This window comes from Gorilla gorilla, chromosome 7 (assembly GCF_029281585.2).
Source record: "Gorilla gorilla gorilla isolate KB3781 chromosome 7, NHGRI_mGorGor1-v2.1_pri, whole genome shotgun sequence".
Taxonomy (NCBI): domain Eukaryota; kingdom Metazoa; phylum Chordata; class Mammalia; order Primates; family Hominidae; genus Gorilla; species Gorilla gorilla.
This window is the reverse complement of record NC_073231.2, coordinates 83,593,041-83,613,928: the sequence shown is the minus strand read 5'-3', so window position 1 is coordinate 83,613,928 and position 20,888 is coordinate 83,593,041. Positions and strand designations below refer to the sequence as shown.

General features: G+C 55.1%; 1 protein-coding gene across 2 annotated transcripts in view; it reads left to right on the top strand.

Moving 5' to 3' along the window:
* The window catches only part of ADGRA2 (adhesion G protein-coupled receptor A2), a 47,119-nt gene that overhangs the window by 16,844 nt on the left and 9,387 nt on the right, over window positions 1–20,888 (top strand). For both annotated transcript variants that reach the window (XM_055349004.2, XM_019031967.4), the window contains exons 2-11: window positions 1,198–1,269; window positions 15,217–15,288; window positions 15,590–15,661; window positions 15,814–15,885; window positions 16,177–16,340; window positions 17,036–17,249; window positions 17,748–17,912; window positions 19,333–19,531; window positions 20,011–20,160; window positions 20,290–20,451. In XM_055349004.2, coding sequence (XP_055204979.2) covers window positions 1,198–1,269; window positions 15,217–15,288; window positions 15,590–15,661; window positions 15,814–15,885; window positions 16,177–16,340; window positions 17,036–17,249; window positions 17,748–17,912; window positions 19,333–19,531; window positions 20,011–20,160; window positions 20,290–20,451 — 1,342 coding nt within the window. The remainder of the gene's footprint in view (window positions 1–1,197; window positions 1,270–15,216; window positions 15,289–15,589; window positions 15,662–15,813; window positions 15,886–16,176; window positions 16,341–17,035; window positions 17,250–17,747; window positions 17,913–19,332; window positions 19,532–20,010; window positions 20,161–20,289; window positions 20,452–20,888) is intronic.

The following is a 20,888-nucleotide window of genomic DNA, read 5'->3' as shown; positions in this document are numbered from 1 at the left end:
CTCGCCCTAGAAAGCCCCTTCAACTCTTTTCCATGCTTCCCTCCATCCTGGCCACTGTCTTCTCCACGAGCCAATGGAAGACAGAGCAGCTGGAATGTCAGCCGTCGGGGGTCTCCCCATTGCCCCTGGTCTGTTCACCCACCACTTCCAGGAAGCTTCGAGGCTCATCTCTTTGCCAGCTCTTCTTAGGGCTTGTTCCTTCCCACTTCCCCCTCCCTTCCAGTCCAGCCTGGAGGCCGCTCCCTCAAGGAAAGGCCCAGGGCCTGCACCTCTGGCCTTCCCAGGTCAGTTCTCTACCCTTGAGACCAAAGAAGGGAGACCCTTTGCCTCAGCCCAGGGCAGGCAAGAGTTTGGGCGGAGAGGCTCATTAAAGCTTTCTAATAAGCAATTAACTGGGGGATGAGCCCTTTGGCTGGCCTGGATCTCCCTCCTCCCAGCAGGGAGCTTGGCAGAGAAAGGCTGAGTGGGTGGGCGGAGATGAGACACTCGGTCTCTCTCAGTCACTTGGGGCCCCTTTCCTCCTCCCTCAAATACAAACGAATAAATAAACAGAACCCCGAGGCTCAGAGGCTGAGGCTGAGGCCTGGCTTCCCCTACACTCGGGGCTCCATTGGCTTTCTGCCAAGGCTTCAGAAGGCTTAGGAGGCCAGGATGCGGCCACTGTGCACTCAGGCCCTCTGAGATGGGGGCCTGTGAGGTCCTCCGCTCACAGGTGAGAGTGTGCGAGCCTCTGAGGAAGGGCAGCTCCCGCCTGCCTCCAGACCTTCTGGGCATCCTGGCCCCGTTCAAGCCATTCTCCCCACCACTCTCCTCGGGATATTGGGTGAAGGGCTTGAGCAAGGATGGAACTGTGAAGGGCATGAGGGGGCACCGAGGGTCAGCCCTGTGGTTCCAGAGTGGAAACGGGGCATCACAGCGTCACCCCCACCTGCTCAGCCCACCTCCCACCTGCACACAGAGCCCCACGTCAGAGCCAGGCTTGGAGGAGACTCAGGGCAGGAAGGTCTTACTTGGGGCTGGGTGGACCGCTGGCCGGCTTCTCCCTGTAATCTCCGGAAGTAGAGGTTGGGGCTGCTGCCTCGCACAACTCCAGGGGGCGCCGTTGACAAAGATGCAAGCTGGCCCCACCAGTGGTGAAAGCGGATGCCCAGCACGTAACAGCACCTTGTCCTGTCTTTGTTCTCTCTGTCTCTTCAGGCTCTTGAGCAATAACAAGATCACGGGGCTCCGCAATGGCTCCTTCTTGGGACTGTCGCTGCTGGAGAAGCTGTAAGTGCTGGGGAAGGTGAGGTGGAGGAGGGGGGTGGCCGTGATGGCAAGAGGTCACCCCAGGGAGGAGGAGGAACGCTGGTCGCTGAGTGACTCCAGAACCTGCCGGCCGAGCAGGGCCCGGAATTAGACCCACTGGGACCCTGCCCAGGGCTTGACCAACAAGGAGAAGCCACAGAGGCGCTGGTATGGAACGAGAGACCAGCTCCTCTGCCAGCCACGGCGAGAGAAGTGGGGAGCGGGTTCTGAGAAGCTCATTAACGCTCTTTAATGAGCAATTAGCTGTGAGGGCCGAGCTCTCGACTGGCCTCCCCACCAGCTGGGGGCCCAGCATAAAAGGGCTGAGGGCAGCTTAAAGCGACTGACTGCGGCCCTTTTCCGCCTTTCCTACAAACAAATCAACAAACAAAGCCCCAAGGGGGCTGAGGGTGGGGAAGGCCGATCGTTTCCAAGCCTCTCCCCAACTCCAGCCCACCCCACCCTGGTTCAGAGCCGCCTGGGCAGTGGCAGCCTTCAGGCTGGCCTTTGCCCTGAGGCTGCCAGCCAGGTCTGGGCGTTCCCCGCTAGCCGGCTGGAACCTCATTCCCAGAGCTGGGGCCCCTGCGTCTGATGGGGCCAGTGTGGGGAAGAGGGTTATCGAGGAGCTGGTGGCTGTGAGTTGTTAGGGAAATGGGGGGATGCAGAAGCCCTGCCCTCTCCTCATGGGGAGAGTGTTCACGGGGCTCATGGAGAGGTAGGGTAAGCCCTGGGTGGGAGACCTCACTCAGCCACTTGGGCCAGTCACTGAAGCTGCCAGACTCAGGAATGTAATCACCCTCTAAGTCCCCTGCTCTGTTGGTACAATCCAGGGACCACAGCCTGGACCACAGCTCTGGGTCCTTGCCCCTCCACAGAGGAAGCCTGGGCCTCCCACCTCTGCTAGAGCCTGACTCTTGCTTTCTCTCTCACGCCCCCATCCCGTCTCCCATCTCTGCTCTCATCCTGTTAGGCGTTCCTAGTTCCTCCGACAGGGAGGGCCCTTGGCCCCTCTAGCACCATTTTGCCCAAATGGGTCAGCGCAATGGGAGACACAAAAGAATAAGGTGTGACTCTCCTGCTCAAAAACAGCCCAGGCAATTGCAGTCCAGGGGAGACCACGAACAATGCCATGTATACTAGAATTAAGTATATTGGAGTCTGGGCGTGGTGGTTCTGTAAATCCCAGCACTCTGGGAGGCCGAGGCTGGAGGACGGCTTGAGCCCAGGAGTTCAAGGCTGCAGTGAGCTATGATTGTGCCACTGCACTCCAGCCTGTGTAACAGAGTAAGGCCCTGTCTCTTAAAAACACACACACACTTAGGCCGGGTGCGGTGGCTCACACCTGTATTCCCAGCACTTTGGGAGGACGAGGCGGGTGGATCACTTGAGGTCAGGAGTTCGAGACTAACCTGGCCAACATGGTAAAACCCCGCCTCTACTAAAAATACAAAAATTAGCTGGGCATGTTGCTGCATGCCTGTAATCCCAGCTACTCGGGGGCTGAGGCACCAGAATCTCTTGAACCTGGGAAGCCAAGGTTGCAGTAAGCTGAGATTGCGCCACTGCACTCCAGCCTGTGTGACAGAGCGAGACTCCGTCTCAAACACACACACACACACACACACACACACACACACACACACACACACGGCTGGGTGCGGTGGCTCGTGCCCATAATCCCAGTACTTTGGGAGGCCAAAGTGGGTGGATCACGAGGTCAGGAGTTCGCGACCAGCCTGGCTAACATGGTAAAACCCCATCTCTACTAAAAATACAAAAATTAGCTGGGCATGGTGGCATGCGCCTGTAGTCCCAGCTGCTCAGGAGGCTGAGGCAGGAGGATTGCTTGAACCCGGGAGGTGGAGGCTGCAGTGAGCTGAGATTGCACCACTGCACTCCAGCCTGGGCGACAGAGCAAGACTGTCTCAAAAAGAAAGCAAAACACACACATACACACACACACACACACACACACACACACACACATAGATTAGGGCTCCTGTCAAGTTCAAAGGAGGTGTCAGCAAAGTCCAAAGAAGTGTTCACAGGTAATGGAGACACCGTATGGATGTGACATGGTGTTGAGATCTCTCATCATGACAGCAGCCTTGTGAGGGAGCCTCCATGACACCCATTCCACCGTGGAAGGGAAAGCCTCTGGCCCCAAGCCCCTGACGCTGGGAGGAAAGAGTGATGGCCTGGCTGGGTTCCTGGGAGTGGGAAGGCACAAATCCCATATTTGGGCAGAAAGGTAGAGCAGGCTGTCTACCAATCTGGGACAAGCTGGAGTAGCAGGGCGACCCGGGATGGTGACAGTGACATTTGCACGCGGCTCCGTGACTAGGTCCCTCTGACTGTCTGCTCTGTGGCTTACAGACAGAGTGGTCCTGATGCACAGAAAGGGCTGCCACCAAGCTGCTATCTAAAAGTCTCCTTGGTGCCAGGCATGGTGGCTCACGCCAGTAATTCCAAAGCTTTGGGAGGCAGGCAGATTGCTTGAGCTCAGGAGCTCAAGACCAGTCTGGGCAACATAATGAGACCCTGTCTCTAGAAAAAATATTTTTTTTAATTAGCCAGGCACAGTGGTATGCACCCATAGTTCCAGCTACTCAGGAGGCTGAGGTGGGAATCGCTTGAGCTGGGGAAGTTGAGGCTGCAGCGAGCCATAATTGTGCCACTGCACTCCAGCTTGGGCTAAAGAGTGAGACCCTGTCTCTCTAAATAAATAAATAAATAAATAAATAGGCCAGGCATGGTGGCTCACGCCTGTAATTCCAGCACTTTGGGAGGCCATGGCTGGCGGATCACCTGAGGTTAGGAGTTCGAGACCAGCCTGGCCAACATGGTGAAACCCTGTCTCTCCTAAAAATACAAAAATTAGCCGGGTGTGATGGTGGGTGCCTGTAATCTCAGCTACTTGGGAGGCTGAGGCAGGGAGAATTGCTTGAACCCGGGAGGCATAGGTTGCAGCTGAGATCACGCCATTGTACTCATTGTACTCCAGCCTGGGCAACAGAGCAAGACTCCGTCTCTAAATAAATAAATAAATAGAAATAAAAGTCCTCTTGGGTGCCAACAAAGAGGGAAAGCAGCTAAGCATTCAAGAGCTCTGTGTCCTCTGCTCAGCCCAGGCTTGGTCTTGGAGGAAGTCTTGGAGTTGCAGGAAACCAGATGTCCTTCCAGGGGTCTTTGGAGGAAGGCAAGCCGCAGTGGTCTCTTCAGGCCCTGCCCTGCCCCTCTCAGGCTGGCACCTCCCACAATGGCTCTTCCTCCTCCTCCTTAGCACACACAAGTGAGAAGGTACTGCACAGAGCCCCTGGTGGCCTCACTGACATCTCCCCTACTTCAGCCTTGCCCCTGTCTCCTCATCCTTCAGTCTCATGAGAGCACATTTTTCTGATGAAGATGAAAAGACGGCCTGTCCTTCTCCAGCACCAAGGCTCTGGAGGCTGCATAGCAAGTTCACCCTGAGCATGGCAGGCAATCAGAAGAACCAGGGCGGCAGCAGCTCACAAGAGGCAGCATCTGGCTTGATGCCGAGTCGTGCTATGTAGGAGCAGTACTAGAGTGAGAATTCTAAACGCTGAGTCCCAGCTCCTGCTCTGTGCTGGTCACCCCATCCATTCATTCTGTAGGTGCTCACTGAGCCCTTCTATGTGCCAGGCTCTGTTCTAGGCTTTGGGAGTGAGCACAGGAGATCAGGTGCCTGCCCTCCCGACCCTTACCTCTACTGATAGGACCCAGAAAATAGCAAATAGGTGTGTGGTGTGTCTGGAGGCCTAAGTGCAGCAGAGAAAAACAAGGCAGGGTAAGGAGGAGAGAAAGCAAGAGGGCCAGGGGTGCTATTTTATGTAGTGAGGTCAGGAAGGCCTTGCTGATGACATGCCTGGGCCTGAGACCTGAAGGGACGAGAAAGGAAGCCTGGAGCTCTCAGGAAGGATGAAGAGAGCAGGCATTGCCAAGGCCCCTGGGTTCAGGGAATGCCTGGGGAGTCTGAGAAATAGAAGGGCAGTGTGAGCTGGCAAAGCGAGCCAGGGGGAGGTGGCAGGAGACAGGTAGGATGTGATGCCGGGGTGGCTACTGGGGTGGCCTTCGATTCCTCATTGTCAGAAGAGCTAGGGTAGATGGGGTGATTTGGGAGGTGCATTATGGATCTAAAATTCTATGACCCTTGGATGTGTGTGGGACACCCACAGCGCCCATAGGGAGAAGATAATCACAGGACCCAGTGACAGGGCCAGGCTTTCCAGAGGAGGGGCCATCTGGGCAGAAGGGTGTGCCGTGGGCAGCAGGACAGGGATGGTGCTTGTTCAGGGCTGGAGGAGCTCAGGGTCTCCAACGTGGTCACTGATCACTGCTGTATTTATATATACAAATACTTATTCTTCTTCTTATTATTATTATTGTTTGAGATGGAGTCTCGCTCTGTCACCAGGCTAAAGTGCAGTGGCACGATCTCGGCTCAGTGCAACCTCTGCCTCCTGGGTTTAAGCGATTCTCCTGCCTCAGCTTCCCAAGTAACTGGGATTACAGGCACACGCCACCACGCCCAGCTAAGTTTTGTATTTTTAGTAGAGACGGTGTTTCATGTTGGCCAGGATGAGGATGGTCTCGATCTCTTGACCTTGTGATCCGCCCTCCTTGGCCTTCCAAAGTGCTGGGATTACAGGCATGAGCCACCGCACCCGGCCTTTTTCTTTTTTCTTTTTTGAGACAGAGTCTCACTCTGTCACCCAGTCTGGAGTGCAGTGGCACAATCTTGGCTCACTGCAACCTCCACCTCCCAGGTTCAAGTGATTCTCCTGCCTCAGACTCCTGAATAGCTGGGATTACAGGTACATGCCACCACACCTGGCTAATTTTTGTATTTTTAGTAGAGATGGGGTTTCAGCATGTTGGCCAGGCTGGTCTCGAACTCCTGACCTCAAGTGATCTGCCCACCTCAGCCTCCCAAAGTGCTGGGATTACAGGCACGAGCCACCACATCTGGCCACGAAGACATTTTTTAAAAAAGGAATTGACATGATTGTGGGGGCTGGCAGACCCCAAATCTGTAGGGCAGGCCAGCAGTCTGAGAAGTCAGACAGGAGCAGACGCTGCAGTCTTGGGGCAGAATTTCTTCTCTAGGAAGCCTCAGTGTCTGCTCTTAAGGCCTTCAGCTGATTGGATGAGGCCCACCCACATCATACAGGAGCATCTCCTTCACATGAGGTCAGCTGATGGAAGATGTCAACCACATCTACAAAATACCTGCACAGCGACATCTAGATTCATGTGTGATTAAACCACTGGGTACTATAGCCTTTGTCAAGCTGACACAAAACTAACCATCACAACCACTATCCCCCCAGAAGGAGAGGGCCCTTGGGTAATACAGATGCTGGGCCTCCCTCCTGGAGATTCTAATTCATCTGTCCCATGGGGCCTGGGAATTTTTTACATGCTATGCAGGCAATTCCCATGCTCATCCAGGGTTAGGTGCCAGTGGGCAAGATGACCCCTAGACTGAGGGCCTATTCATCAGGAATAAGACTCCATGGGCTGGCATGTAGTTGGTGCTCAGGAAACACTGATCCCTCTGTCCTGTCGAACTCAGATGTCTAGGCTTGGGTGGCTGAGGCCACGGCAACTTAACATCCCACAGTCTATGAGCAGCACGTCCAGTGGGAGGGTTGAGGCCCAGTCTGTTAACTGAAACGGAAGCTCCAGGCTGTTGCAGAATGTGTTTGCATGGCCTCCTTGGCTGAGAGCCCCTTGGGCCTTTGCAAATGGGCTGTGTGTACGTGAGGGGGTTGCCTTGTTGGACAGGAGCTGGGAGTAGATCTGTGTGGTATCTGTTTTGCAATGCAGGGTCCTGAGGCCAGCATGGGCAGGATGGGCAAGGAAGGGGCCACAGAGTGGATGCCCAGTGGGAATGTGTCAGAGATGATCGTCCAGAGAGGTTGGGGGTAGGAGTGGAGATGGGGGGCACACACCTTTATCAGCCAGGTAGGATAGACAGGAAGACCTGAAACAGAGCCCTGCAGAAACACCTCCTGGGCCGTCCAGGGAGTGTACAGAAGACCCGCCTTGCACGTCTGTGCCCTCTCTCTCTCCCACCACCCTCCAGCATGGCCAAGACTGTTTCTTGCCCAAAGGAAAGACTTTTGGGGCAGAGAGAAGCTGATGAAAGAGCGCTGGACTCCATTTGGTGTGAAAAGCAGCCTGGAGTGGAATCATCCCTCCTTCTTTTACCTTCCAGTGCCTCTCCCAGCCCTGGGTTACTCACCTGGAAAACAGGGCTATGAGGAGTTGTTACAGGAACAGAGGAAGAGTTCCTTACACAGAACGCATGGCAGCACAGGCTTCCAGTATATGGCAGGCAGTTCCCTTCCCCTCTGAAGATTTCCCAGTTGCTAGATGTTACCCTGGCCGCCTATCATTTGCATAGATTTGCCTACAGTTCCCAGCCTTGGGCCGGCAACTGTGTAGCTGAAATATACATGCTCCAAGTACAGCTGGTGATTCATTCCCCGGGATCCCCTGCCAAGCACATGCAATGGGGACTAGGCCACAGGAAGACTTTTCTGGGGGGCTCTGAGGGTGTCAGTCACAGTAAGATGCCTCTAGACCAGGGACCAAGCCGGCCAGGGCAGACAGCCCCAAGAGAGGCCAAGGGAGCGAGACTGCGTGCCTGCCAGCACATGGGTCTGTGTGGACACTGGCCCCCAGAGGCTCGTGCACGGCTAAAGGAAAGAATCTGGGAAGGGGAGCCCGGTCAGCCCCGGGATGATTTGTCATTACTTAATGAGATTAATGAGCCCCGGGGGCTGGTATGCAGGGGTGCTGAGGCGCTCATTAGAAGCAGATGCTCATGGGAACGAACGAAAGTGGCGGCCTGGGGGTGGAGTGAGGCTTGCCCAACGCCAGGTGGCTTCCATTAATCTGTGGGTGGGGCTGAGGGTGAGGCTGCTGGGCTCTGTCCCTCCTCCCCTCCCCGTCCCCAACAACACCGGGGAGGAATGCCGCAGACAAGCTGCCTGGACTCCTGCACCACTGAAGCCCAGGAGGGAAGGCTGATGTGTTCAGGGACAGCCCTCTTGTTTGCCATGGTAGCCCCCATGCCTGGCATGGGGTACATGCTCAGTAAATAACCTGTGGATTGTTATCAGAGACAAGAGGCACCTGGAGGATGGGACTAGAACCTCTCCCTTCCTCCCCTAGACACTTCTATACCTGCAGGGTGTCCTGGCCCACTTCTCAGCCAGCCCCCACTTTCTAGTGAACCCTGGAAGTCTTGTAGGCCCAGGGAAGGCTGCTTTGTGGCCTCCGAACCTATAATTTGGTTTTCAAACCCACAAGCAGGGAGGTCTGTGGGGCCAGAGGGAGCTGACTCTCTGCAGCCCCACCCTGCCTGTATGTGGTTACACACACACACACACACACACACACACACAGTCATAAAAACTCACATGCTCTTTAACGGCTCTAGTGAGATATAATTTACGTGCCATAAAAGTTCACCCGTTTAAAAAAAAGTGTGCAATCCAATGGTTTCTAGTATATTTTACAGAATTGTGTAATCACCATAATCTAATTTTAGAACATTTTCATCATCCGCAAAAGAAACCTTGAATCATTAACAGTCACTCCTCATTCCTCCACCCCCTCTTCCCCAGGCCCAAGCAACCACTAATCTGCTTTCTGTCTATAGATCTATAAATCTGCCTGTTCTGGACATTTTATATAAATGAAATCATGCAATAGGTAATCTTTCATAACTCGATTCTTTCAGCATGGTACTTTCAGGGTTCACCCATGTTATAGCACATATCAGCACTTCGTTCCTTTTAATGGCCAGATAATATTCCATTGTATGACTACACCACATTTTGTTTATCCCTTCATCTCTTGAATATTTGGGTGGATACTACTTTTTTTTTTTTTTTTTTTTGAGATAGAGTCTCACTCTGTTGCCCAGTCTGGAGTGCAGTGGTGCGATCTCGGCTTGCTACAACCTCCTCCTCCCAAGTTCAAGCGATTCTCCTGCCTCAGCCTCCTGAGTACCTGGGATTACAGCGCGCACTACCACACCCGGCTAATTTTTGTATTTTTAAGTAGAGACAGGGTTTCACCATGTTGGTCAGGCTGGTCTCGAACTCCTGACCTTGTGATCTGCCTGCCTTGGCCTCCCAGAGTGCTGGGATTACAGGTGTGAACCACCATGCCCAACCTTTTTTCTTTTTTTTTTTTTTTGACAGACAGGGTCTCACTCTGGCGCCAGGCTAGAGTGCTAGAGTGCAGTGGCATGATCACGGCTCACTGCAGCCTTGACTTCCTGGGCTCAAGCAATTCTCCTGTCTCAGCCTCCTGAATACCTGGGACTACAGGCACGCACCACCGTGCCTGGCCAATTTTCTTTTTTGGTAGAGATAGGGGTCTCACTGTGTTGCTCAGGCTGGTCTTGAACTCCTGGTCTCAAGTGAGCCTCCTACTTCAGCCTCCCAAAGTGTTGGGATTACAGGCTTGAGCTACCACACGTGGCCAGTTTCTACTTTTTGCTACTATGCACAATGCTGCTGTGAACATTCAGCTATGGGTTCTTGTGTGGATGTATCTGTATTTCTCTTGGATATATACCTAGGAGTGGAATTTCTGGGTCATATGGTACCCCGAACTGTGAAACTGTTTTCCAAAGTGTCTGCACCGTTTTACATTCCCACCAGTAATGTGTAAGGGTTCCGGTTCTCCACATCGCCATCAACACTTGCTGGAGTCTCTCTTTTTTATTACAGCTGTCTTAGTAGGTGTCAAGTGGCTTTGATTTGCATTTCCCTTACTGCTGGTGGTGTTGAGCATCTTTGTATGGGCTTATTGGCCATTTGTGTGTCTTCTTGGATAAAATGTCTATTCAGATCCTTTGCCCATTTTTTTCAGCTGGGTTATTTGTCTTTCTGCTATTGAGTTGTAAGAGTCCTGTATATATTCTAGATAGACATCCCTTATCAGATCTGATTTGCAAATATTTTCTCTCATTCTGTGGTTCTCTTTCACTTTCTTGATGATATCCTTTAAGATGCAAATTTTTTTTTTTCGAGATGGACTTTCACTCTTGCCGCCCAAGCTGGAGTGCAATGGCATGATCTCAGCTCACTGCAATCTCCGCCTCCTGGGTTCAAGTGATTCTCCTGCCTCTGCTTCCTGAATAGCTGGGATTACAGGCGTGCGCCACCACGCCCAGCTAATTTTTGTATTTTTAGTAGAGATGGGTTTCACCATGTTAGTCAGGCTGGTCTCGAACTCCCGACCTCGTGATCTGCCTGCCTTGGCCACCCAGAGTGCTGGGATTACATGCATGAGCCACCATGCCCAGCCTGCCCATTTTTTTCAACTGGATTATTTGTCTTTTTGCTATTGAGTTGTAAGAGTTCTGTATATATTCTAGATAGACATCCCTTATCAGATCTGATTTGCAAATATTTTCTCTCATTCTGTGGTTCTCTTTCACTTTCTTGATGGTATCCTTTAAGGTGCAATTTTTTTTTTTTTTTTTTTTTTTTGAGACTGAGTTTTGCTCTTGTTGCCCAGGCTGGAGTGCAATGGTGTGATCTCAGCTCACTGCAACCTCCACCTCCCGGGTTCAAGCGATTCTCCTGCCTCAGCCTCCTGAATAGCTGAGATTACAAGGCTCCCGCCACCACACACGGCTAATTTTTTGTATTTTTAGTAGAGACAAGGTTTCAACATGTTAGCCAGGCTGGTCTCGAACTCCTGACCTTAGGTGATCCACCTGCCTCAGCCTCCCAAAGTGCTGGGATTATAGGCATGAGCCACTCACCTGGCCAAAGGTGTAAAATTTTTAAGTTGTTATTAAATTCAACTTAACAATCTGCTTTGTTTCCTATTTCACCCCGTTTTGCTTTTTCTGAACTTTTATTCATCCATTACTCCCTCCTCCTTTCATTGCTTCTGCTCACAAACTCACTCTTACACACTCAGCTCCCAAAGCCTCTGTTTTCCCAACAACGGCATAGGGCATGATTTGCTCCCAGGAATCCTCCCTCTACATCTGGCTTAGGGGAATCCTCCTGCATATTGACAGAGATACAGGGAGGGGGTGGCCTGGAGTCGAGGGGCAACGGGTAGCAGGGAGGGGAAGTGCCTTCAACACCCTGCGTCTTTCCCAGGTTCTAAGGACAGGGCTCTGTGGAAGCATATCTGCGCGTGCTTCCACAAGCTACTCTAGCTTCACCTGAGAAATGGAGGGATCAGATCAGACCATCCAGCAAAGGACTTCTGTCATTTTTTTTTTTAAGAGTCTCACTCTGTCGTCCAGGCTGGCGTGCAGCAGTGGCGAAATCTCAGCTCACTGCAACCTCCACCTCCCAGGTTCAGGTGATTCTCCTGCCTCAGCCTCCCATGTAGCTGGAATTACAGGCGCCCACCACCACATTGGCTAAATTTTTTTTTTTTTTTTTTTTAGTAGAGATGGGGTTTCACCATGTTGGCCAGGCTGGTCTCGAACTCCTGACCTCAGGTGATCTGCCCACCTCGGCCTCCCAAAGTGCAGGGATTACAGGTGTGAGCCACCGCACCCGGCCGGGGCTTCTTAACTTGGGCTCTATGCCCCTCTGGAAATTGTATGCATAGTGATGGGTGTAGTGAGTTTTTCTCGGGCAGAAGTTCATGGCCTTCATAGATCTTCAAAAGGATGTGCTAAGAAAGAAAGGCTCAGAACAACCAATCTATAGGAGACCTGCAGGTCCCAAAAATGTCCAAGTCTTATGGTAGCATTTCTCCCGCCCCGAGGGAGGACACAGCTTCTTACCCAGAGGGACCAGGCAGCATCGGCTTCCCATGGGTCTTTCAGGCTCTCAGAGCTCAGCCCAGGGAGCCGAGACAGGCCAGCTCCCAAGGGCACTCGTGGGGGCTGCCTTGGTCACCCCGAGGCTCCTCCCCAGGCGGGCTTGAGGCAAGGGAGAAGGCATGCCCACCCTCCGTGGAGGTGGAGGTGCCCTCTCCAAGGCCCCAGCATGGCTGGGCTGCAGGAAATCAAGGGCAGGAAGAGGGGCTGGGGCCTGGACGCCGCCTCACTCCCATCTGCAGAGCATCAGTGGGGCAGGCGGGTGGGGGCTTTTGAGGGGGGCCGGGGAGGAAATGAGAATAAACACAAGTGAGCGAGGAGGGAAGGGGGGCTGCGCCTAAGCCCCTTGGCAGCCCATGAAGGGAAGTGACACAATGAGGAATGTGTTTCCCTCTGCCCGTCCCCCACGTGGGGGTGGGAGGCTGAGCCCTGAGAATGGCCAGACCCCAACAGGGGCCAGGGGGCACATGCTGGGACAGTCCCAGAGGGGCAGGCAGTGAGGATGGGGTCTGGCGGCAAAACGGTGGGGGCTGGGCCAGAGGGGCACCCCTGGCAGCCAGGATACTTATCCTGCATCCCTCTCCCTTGGCCAGGGGCCTAGGATCAGTGTCCTGGCACGGTCCCTGTGTGCGCCCCACTGGGGGGCACCTCCCAGCACACCCCAGCATGGAAGCCATCCCTCCTCTAGGGAACTGGCCCCTTCTGGTGGCCCCTTCCCTTCCTTCTCCAGGGACTTGGGGTCATGGAGGCCGGCTGAGTCCTTCGAGTCCTTCCTATGGGAAGGAGCTGAGGGTGAGGGCTCCCCTGGCCGTGGGAAGGGCTGTGCACAGTGTTTCTGTCCCCAAGCGGGACTGTGCACAAACAGGCCCCCTGGTGGGACAGTACCTCCCCGTCCTGAACACCCATTTCCTCTCCTCCCAGCGGGCAGCCGGCTTGGTTAACCCCCTCCTGCCCAGTAATCCAGAGATGTTGATGAGGTTGTGGTGGGCAGGGCCAAGAGCCTCCTCAGCCCCCCACCCCTGACCTCCTCCTCCATCTGGGCTGAGGGGTGGCAGGGCCAAGAGTCCCCTCAGCCCCCAACCCTGACCCTCTCCTCCATCTGGGCTGAGGGGTGGCAAGGCCTGGGAAAGCAAGTGGGCCCCAGAAATCTCTGTGGATCTCCTGTCTTCCCGCCACAGCCCCTTCAGACAGGGGTCCCCCACCCTTGCCTGCTCCAGGGGTCCACCCACCCTTGCCTGCTGCCTCACAATCTCCTGTCAGTGGGTGGGAGCCAAGAGGCCACTGCCTCCATCTCAGACCCAGGACAGGGAGGCCCACTGGGCTGTGAGGCCCATGAGCTCTATGGAGCCTGAAGCCTGTCCTGGTTTAGCTCAGGAAAGAGCCAGCTGGCCTTTGAGTAGGTGGGCAACTGGCCCCACCCACTCTGCCTTCTAGGCATCTGTCCCTGGCTGTGCAGGGCACAGAGGACAGGGTGAGGGAGAAGGCCAGTGAGCAGGCACCCACCTTGGTCTTCTGTGGTCCTGCCTGCCCCAAGAGCCCAGGGGGCTGCCCTGGCAGGTGTGGGGTTAGGGCAGGCAGATACCCAGCAGGTCGCCTGTGGGTGGGCACTGTCTCCTCAGCACTGTCCCTGCAGCCCCGGGGGCAGGTGAGGAAGGGGGCAGAGAGTTGTGCCTAGGCCATGATTGAATTTGAGCCACAGACTCAGGGCTGGAAGGCTGCGGACTTACCTGCCGCTCACTCCTCCAGGCCAGGCTTGGCCCTTGGGATCCCTGTGGGGTCACAGCCCCCTTCTGTCCTGTCTCCCGACACTGCGGGCTCCTGCGGAGACCCATGGAGAAGACAGGACTGAGGACCTTGAACAAGCTGTCACTTCCCTGGCTTCCTCATCTGAAGGAGGAGGCTGGACAGGACTTACACCCCTGCCCTGGAGAGGAGCCAGGCAGAGTCCACCTGGGCCTCGGCCAGCCGCCTGACCTGTTTCCTCGCCTGTCAGACAGAGAGGGGCACAGGGATAAAACAGCCATAAAAATACCCCCCTTGGCCAAGCGCGGTGGCTCACACCTGTAACCCCAGCACTTTGGGAGGCCCAGGAGGGAGGATCACTTGAGCCCAGGAGTTCAAGACCAGCCTGGGCAACATAGTGGGACCCTGTCTCTACCAAAAAAAAATTTTTTTTTTAAATTAGCAGGGTGTGGTGGCGCACACCTGTGGTGCCAGTTGCTTGGGAGGCAGAGGTTGGAGGATGGCTTGGGCCCAGGAATTTGAGGTTACAATGAGCCATGATCACACCACTGCACTCCAGCCTGGGTGACAGAGAGACCCAGCCTCAAAAACAAAACAAAACAAAACAAAAAAACTACCCCTCCCATGCGCCCCCTCCCCTGCCCACAAAGTCCAGGCTCAAGAAGCTTCTACCTTTGCATAGCAATTTACAAAACACCATGACACCTATTTTCAAATGCTTCCCAGGGCAACCCCAGCAACCTGCAGGGCAGCCCGGAGGTGGGGCAGGGTGGGAAAGGAGGCCTCCTAACTTCCAATCCAGGACGCTCTCCATGTTGTCCGAGGCCCTTGTGATCCCATCTCTTGGCTTCTTCGTCTCCTCTCTCTGTTCTGACCAGTGCCCGCTGATGGTAGCCAGGGAGGTGGAGGAGGCCTGTCCGAGGGGGTGGTTCTTTTTTTTTTTTTTTTTTCTTTTGAGATGGAGTCTCGCTCTGTTGCCCAGGCTGGAGTGCAGTGGCGCGATCTTGGCTCCCTGCAGCCTCTGCCTCCCGGGTTCAAGCAATTCTCCTGCCTAGCTGGGGCTACAGGTGCACACTGCCACACCCGGCTAATTTTTTTTTTTTTTTTTTTTTTTGTATTTTTAGTAGAGACGGGGTTTCACCATGTTGGCCAGGATGGCCTTGATCAGGGGTGGTTCTTTAATCCCACCTCCCACCTGGTGCTGAGGAGAGCAGAGGTTTAGCAGGAAGTCAAGTCCCTGAGAAACCCAGCAACAACACCGTGGTGACAGTGAGGACCCCTCCCAGGGAGCAGGGCGGCTCCAGCGGGGAGAGGTGTGAGGGCCTCCGCACTTGCCTCTGCAGGGACCTGAGGAACAACATCATCAGCACAGTGCAGCCGGGCGCCTTCCTGGGCCTGGGGGAGCTGAAGCGCTTGTGAGTGTCACGCCCCCCCCTGACCCCACCCCTGCCCTCCCAAGGGAGAAAGTCACCCCTCCTGCTCCATGCCCACCCCCTTCCTCTCACCCACCCACACCTGCCCCTCCTTTCCGCTTGGGTGCCTTGGCTGGGGTCAAAGGAGCTGGCATTTCCAGTCCAGCTGCGGCCTGGCCCCAACCTCATCTCCTTTTTCATCCCACCCCCGAACACAAGCCCCGGCCCCACCCATGTGTTCCTCACAAGTGGACCCGCGTGCTGCCACGTGGCCGACACGCTGAGGTTGCCTGTGTCTCTCTAGAGATCTCTCCAACAACCGGATTGGCTGTCTCACCTCCGAGACCTTCCAGGGCCTCCCGAGGCTTCTCCGACTGTAAGTGATGGGGTGAGAAGTGGGGAGGGGAGGAGAGGGAAGAAGTGCATAGGAAGCAAAATGTGGCCCCCAACCCTTCCACATCCCACCTGCTCTCCTCCGGTGCATGGACACCCTAAGACCCCATCTCAGTTGTCCCCTGTTCCCTGCAGAAACATATCTGGAAACATCTTCTCCAGTCTGCAACCTGGGGTCTTTGATGAGCTGCCAGCCCTTAAGGTTGTGTGAGTATCTCTTCCTAGCTCAAGGACCCAGACCCCTGTCCCTTTCTCTGCCCAGGAGAGATGTATAAGCATCATGACCACCAGGACTGGCCTCACGAGTGGCCACAGCAGACAGTGCCTGAAATGCCCCCATGATCACCTTCCCGCGATGGCCCGGGGCAGAGATGGTGCACATAGACCCGATTTTGCCCCTCCTACCCTCTGCAGCTTCATCCCTCCCTGGGGCCCCAGGCCACCCATGAGCCCACACTCCCTCTGCTCTGCTCCGTGATCCCTCTGCCCACCCTGCAGGGACTTGGGCACCGAGTTCCTGACCTGTGACTGCCACCTGCGCTGGCTGCTGCCCTGGGCCCAGAATCGCTCCCTGCAGCTGTCGGAACGCACGCTCTGTGCTTACCCCAGTGCCCTGCATGCGCAGGCCCTGGGCAGCCTCCAGGAGGCCCAGCTCTGCTGCGGTGAGCAAGTCCCCCCAACTACACATCTCCCAGGGACCCTGCCTCTCCACCAACCCAGGGCCCAGACATGAGCCTCCCCTCAGACCCACAGATTTTTACCTTTGTATTGCAATTTGCAAAAGACCACAACACTGAGTCCTGCTCTTGCATTTAGGGAGACCTTATCTTTATGTATAAATCACCATCTGAGAAGTGCTGCCCAGCACAAAAAGGCTTTTCTGTGCTGTCTTTCATTACAGGTTTGCAACAGCTCTCCCACAAAAAGAATCACATTTACTATCCCAGTGACCCTCCCTGTGAGGCGGGGCCAGTGTTATTCTCCCTACTCCGCCTATGACTGTGTGCTGGGCGTGTCCTCCAGGGCATCCCCTTTCCCTCGGTGTCCCGGGGTCAGTCCTCCATCAGCTTTTCTAAGCCCCCTTGGGACTGCTTGTTTATGTTTTCATCTGGCCCCACCTCTTGGGGTAACACGTGTGCTGAGAAAGGAGTACTTTTCTTTGTCCAAAAACCGCCTGTCCCTCCCCTTTACCCTTACCCCTAGAGACTTTCTCTTGACCCCTTTTCCTTCCCAGCTGGAGCAGGCTGCAGGCCGAGGGCCCCGCCCCGCCCCACCCCATCCTGCTGGACTCTCGCTCACACATGCGTGTGCACATGCATGTGCACTCGGGCCTCACGCCTGGTGTCTCCTCCCACAGAGGGGGCCCTGGAGCTGCACACACACCACCTCATCCCGTCCCTACGCCAAGTGGTGTTCCAGGGGGATCGGCTGCCCTTCCAGTGCTCTGCCAGCTACCTGGGCAACGACACCCGCATCCGTTGGTACCACAACCGAGCCCCTGTGGAGGGTGATGAGCAGGCGGGCATCCTCCTGGCCGAGAGCCTCATCCACGACTGCACCTTCATCACCAGGTATGAGCCCCGCTGCCCCTCCTCAGGCCTCAGCATGGGGTTGGGGGACCTACCCTACCCGTCACCACCCCGCAAAAGAGCTGCCCCCAGATGTGTTCCCGGGAGACTGTGCGTGTATATTTATGGAAGCTTGGACTAAGTTATCAATGGTCTAGATAGAGGCTAGAAATAAATATCTGATAGAACAAAATGATGATACTTCACATCTCTCTAGTGTTCTTACATTGTATAGAGTGGCTCCTATCTATGGCACCAGATTTAATCTCTACAGTAGACCTGCAAGAGAGATATTATCGGCTCCATGATAAGGATGGGGAAATCGAAGCTCAAAAAAACAGTATCATAAGGCCAATCAGAATAAAAGGAGTGCATACTTGCATCCCTTGTTTCATTAAAGAAAAAAGGACCTGCAGCTAGTGTTGTAGGACGGTGCTGAGGGAGGGCAACGTGGCTGGGCCCAAGGGTGACTCACGAGCCAGCTCCACCTGCCACCCACAGTGAGCTGACGCTGTCTCACATCGGCGTGTGGGCCTCAGGCGAGTGGGAGTGCACAGTGTCCATGGCCCAAGGCAACGCCAGCAAGAAGGTGGAGATCGTGGTGCTGGAGACCTCTGCCTCCTACTGCCCCGCCGAGCGTGTTGCCAACAACCGCGGGGACTTCAGGTTTGGCCCACTCCACCCTGTAGAGGGCTGCCCAGCCCCCAACCCCACCCTTGCACCTGACATCACAGGTGGCCAGAGTTTCCCCATCCGCTGTCTCTGTTGGGTCCTAAAGATGGAGAAGACACTTCCTTTTGTCATTCAGCCTGAAGCCTTGCTATCGAATAGATAGACTTTATGTATAAACTTACCATCTGAGGCTGGGTGCAGTGGCTCACGCCTACAATCCCAGCACTTTGGGAGGCCAAGGCAGGCTGATCATCTGAGGTCAGGAGATCAGCCTGGCCAACATGGCAAAACCCCATCTCTACCAAAAAGCACAAAAATCAGCCAGGCATGGTGGTGCGCGCCTGTAATCCCAACTACTCAGGAGGCTGAGGCAGGAGAATCGCTTGAACCCGGGAGGCGGAGGTTGCAGTGAGCCAAGATCACACCATTGCACTCCAGCCTCAGCCTAGGAGACAAGAGCGAGACTCCATCTCAAAAACAAACAAACAAACAAAATTACCATCTGAGATGTGCTGCAGAAAGACTTTTTTTATTTTGAGGGAGAGTCTCACGCTGGAGTGCAATGGCATGATCTTGTTGCCTCAGCCTCCCCGGTAGCTGGCCTGTGCCACCATGCCCAGCTAATTTTTGTATTTTCAGTAGAGATAGGGTTTCACCATGTTGGCCAGGCTGGTCTCGAACTCCTGGCCTCAAGTGATCCACCCGCCTCAGCCTCCCGAAGTGCCGGGATTACAGGCTTGAGCCACTGCGACTTTTTTTTAGACAGGGTCTTGCTCTTTCATCCAGGCTCCAGTGCAGTGGCACAATCATACCTCACTGCAGTCTCGAATTCCTGGGCTCAAGCAATCCTCCCACCTCCGCCTCCCAAGGAGCTGGGACTACAGGTGCAGACACTATGCCTAGCTTATTGTGTTATTTTCTGTAGAGGCAGGGTCTCACTTTGTTGCCCAGGCTGGTCTCAAACCCCTGGGCTCAAGCACTGTGCCTGGCCACAAAAAGGCTTTTATTTGCTTCCTTATATTCATAGTTTGCAAAAGCTCACCCACAACGAGTATCACCTTTTAAGATCCCAGTGACCCTCTCTGTTATGCAGGGAAGCTATTATTCTCCCCACTGTACAGCTGAGAATACTGAGGCCGAGAAAGGATAAATACCTTTCCTTAAGCCATAGCAAATAAGTGGCAGAACTTGAATTTAAACTCAGAACTCTGAAGTCCAGCCCCCTATCGCCTGTGACAGCCCGGTCAGAACAAAGAGAGTGGAACTTGGGAACCCCTGGAAGGCTGGTCTGAACCCCGCTCCTGGATCCCTCCCCAAGGCCCCAAGGAGTCCGGCCTCACCGTTCTAAAGTCGGGAGAAGGGCTGTTGTTCTGAGAAGCCCAGTTCATCGGCAACTTCCTGCCTCTCCCCTCAGGTGGCCCCGAACTCTGGCTGGCATCACAGCCTACCAGTCCTGCCTGCAGTATCCCTTCACCTCAGTGCCCCTGGGCGGGGGTGCCCCGGGCACCCGAGCCTCCCGCCGGTGTGACCGTGCCGGCCGCTGGGAGCCAGGGGACTACTCCCACTGTCTCTACACCAACGACATCACCAGGGTGCTGTACACCTTCGTGCTGGTGAGGAGAGGCTGGGGCACCCCACCAGCTCTGCTTTGGGGGCACAGGGAAGGGAGAAGCCAACCTAACGGGCAAGGGGAGCCCTATCTCCGGGCCGCTGGGCTGTGCCTCCTGTTCCTGCCTGTGCAGAGCCAGGAGCCGGCTCCTCTCCTCTAGCCGCCCTCTGCTATTCAGACCCACTGAGGCCACAGTGGGGAAGGGCACCAGTCCTCTGTCCCCATCCGGCCACCTCACGCCCCTTTACTCACCAACACCAAAAGCAGAGTCCCACTGTCCTTACACCAGGGGTGCTGGCAGTGGTGGCCTTGGGCTGTGATGGTCTCAGCCTCCTCTGCCCTCCTAGCTTGATGAGACCCAGAAGGTAGGCTGGACTCCTGTCCCCAGGCACTGAGCACTGGCACAGAGCAGAGGGTCCCCAGGGGCAGTTCGGGGGCAGAAGGAACAGGCGAGATGATCCTCTCTCTTCCCCCAATCCCCAGATGCCCATCAATGCCTCCAATGCGCTGACCCTGGCTCACCAGCTGCGTGTGTACACAGCCGAGGCCGCTAGCTTTTCAGACATGATGGATGTAGTCTATGTGGCTCAGATGATCCAGAAATTTTTGGGTTATGTCGACCAGATCAAAGAGGTGAGACTCAGCTGGACCTCAGGAGCTCGGAAAACGCCCCCATCCCTCATTTGCTCAAGCCTCTCTCTCACTCCAGCTCCTGGGTCCCAAGCCCCGCCCCTGCCCTCAGCAACTTCCCTGTCCCCCCAGCTGATAGAGGTGATGGTGGACATGGCCAGCAACCTGATGCTGGTGGATGAGCACCTGCTGTGGCTGGCCCAGCGCGAGGACAAGGCCTGCAGCCGCATCGTGGGTGCCCTGGAGCGCATCGGCGGGGCCGCCCTCAGCCCCCATGCCCAGCACATCTCGGTGGTAATGGGGGTCAGCATAGGGGGTGGCCCTGGCATGCAGAGGAGGGAGGCGCTCCCTCTCAGGCGTGCACCTGCCGTGCCCCAGCTAGCAAGAGCAGCAGACGTGACAAAGTTCTGAGCCATGGGGTTCACTTCCAAGTTGTCAGGGGCAGTGCTAAGGAGAGGTGGCCGGTGACCCTGGAGAAGTGATGCCAGACTCCATGGTGGGGAACTGAGCCAAAGGACCAGCCTGATGGGAATAAGCAGGAGGAAGAGTGAAAGGAGTAGAAGGGATGGGAGGAAGGCTTGGTGGCAGGGCAGACAGCACTCGGGATTGAGTGAAGAGTAATGGAAGTTCCCTGAGAGAAGGTGAGTGCTCCAGTCTGATAACAGCCACAGTACAGCATCGTGTATGTTCAAGATATTGTGCTAGGCCCTTGGGGCGATGCAAAGGGGCGA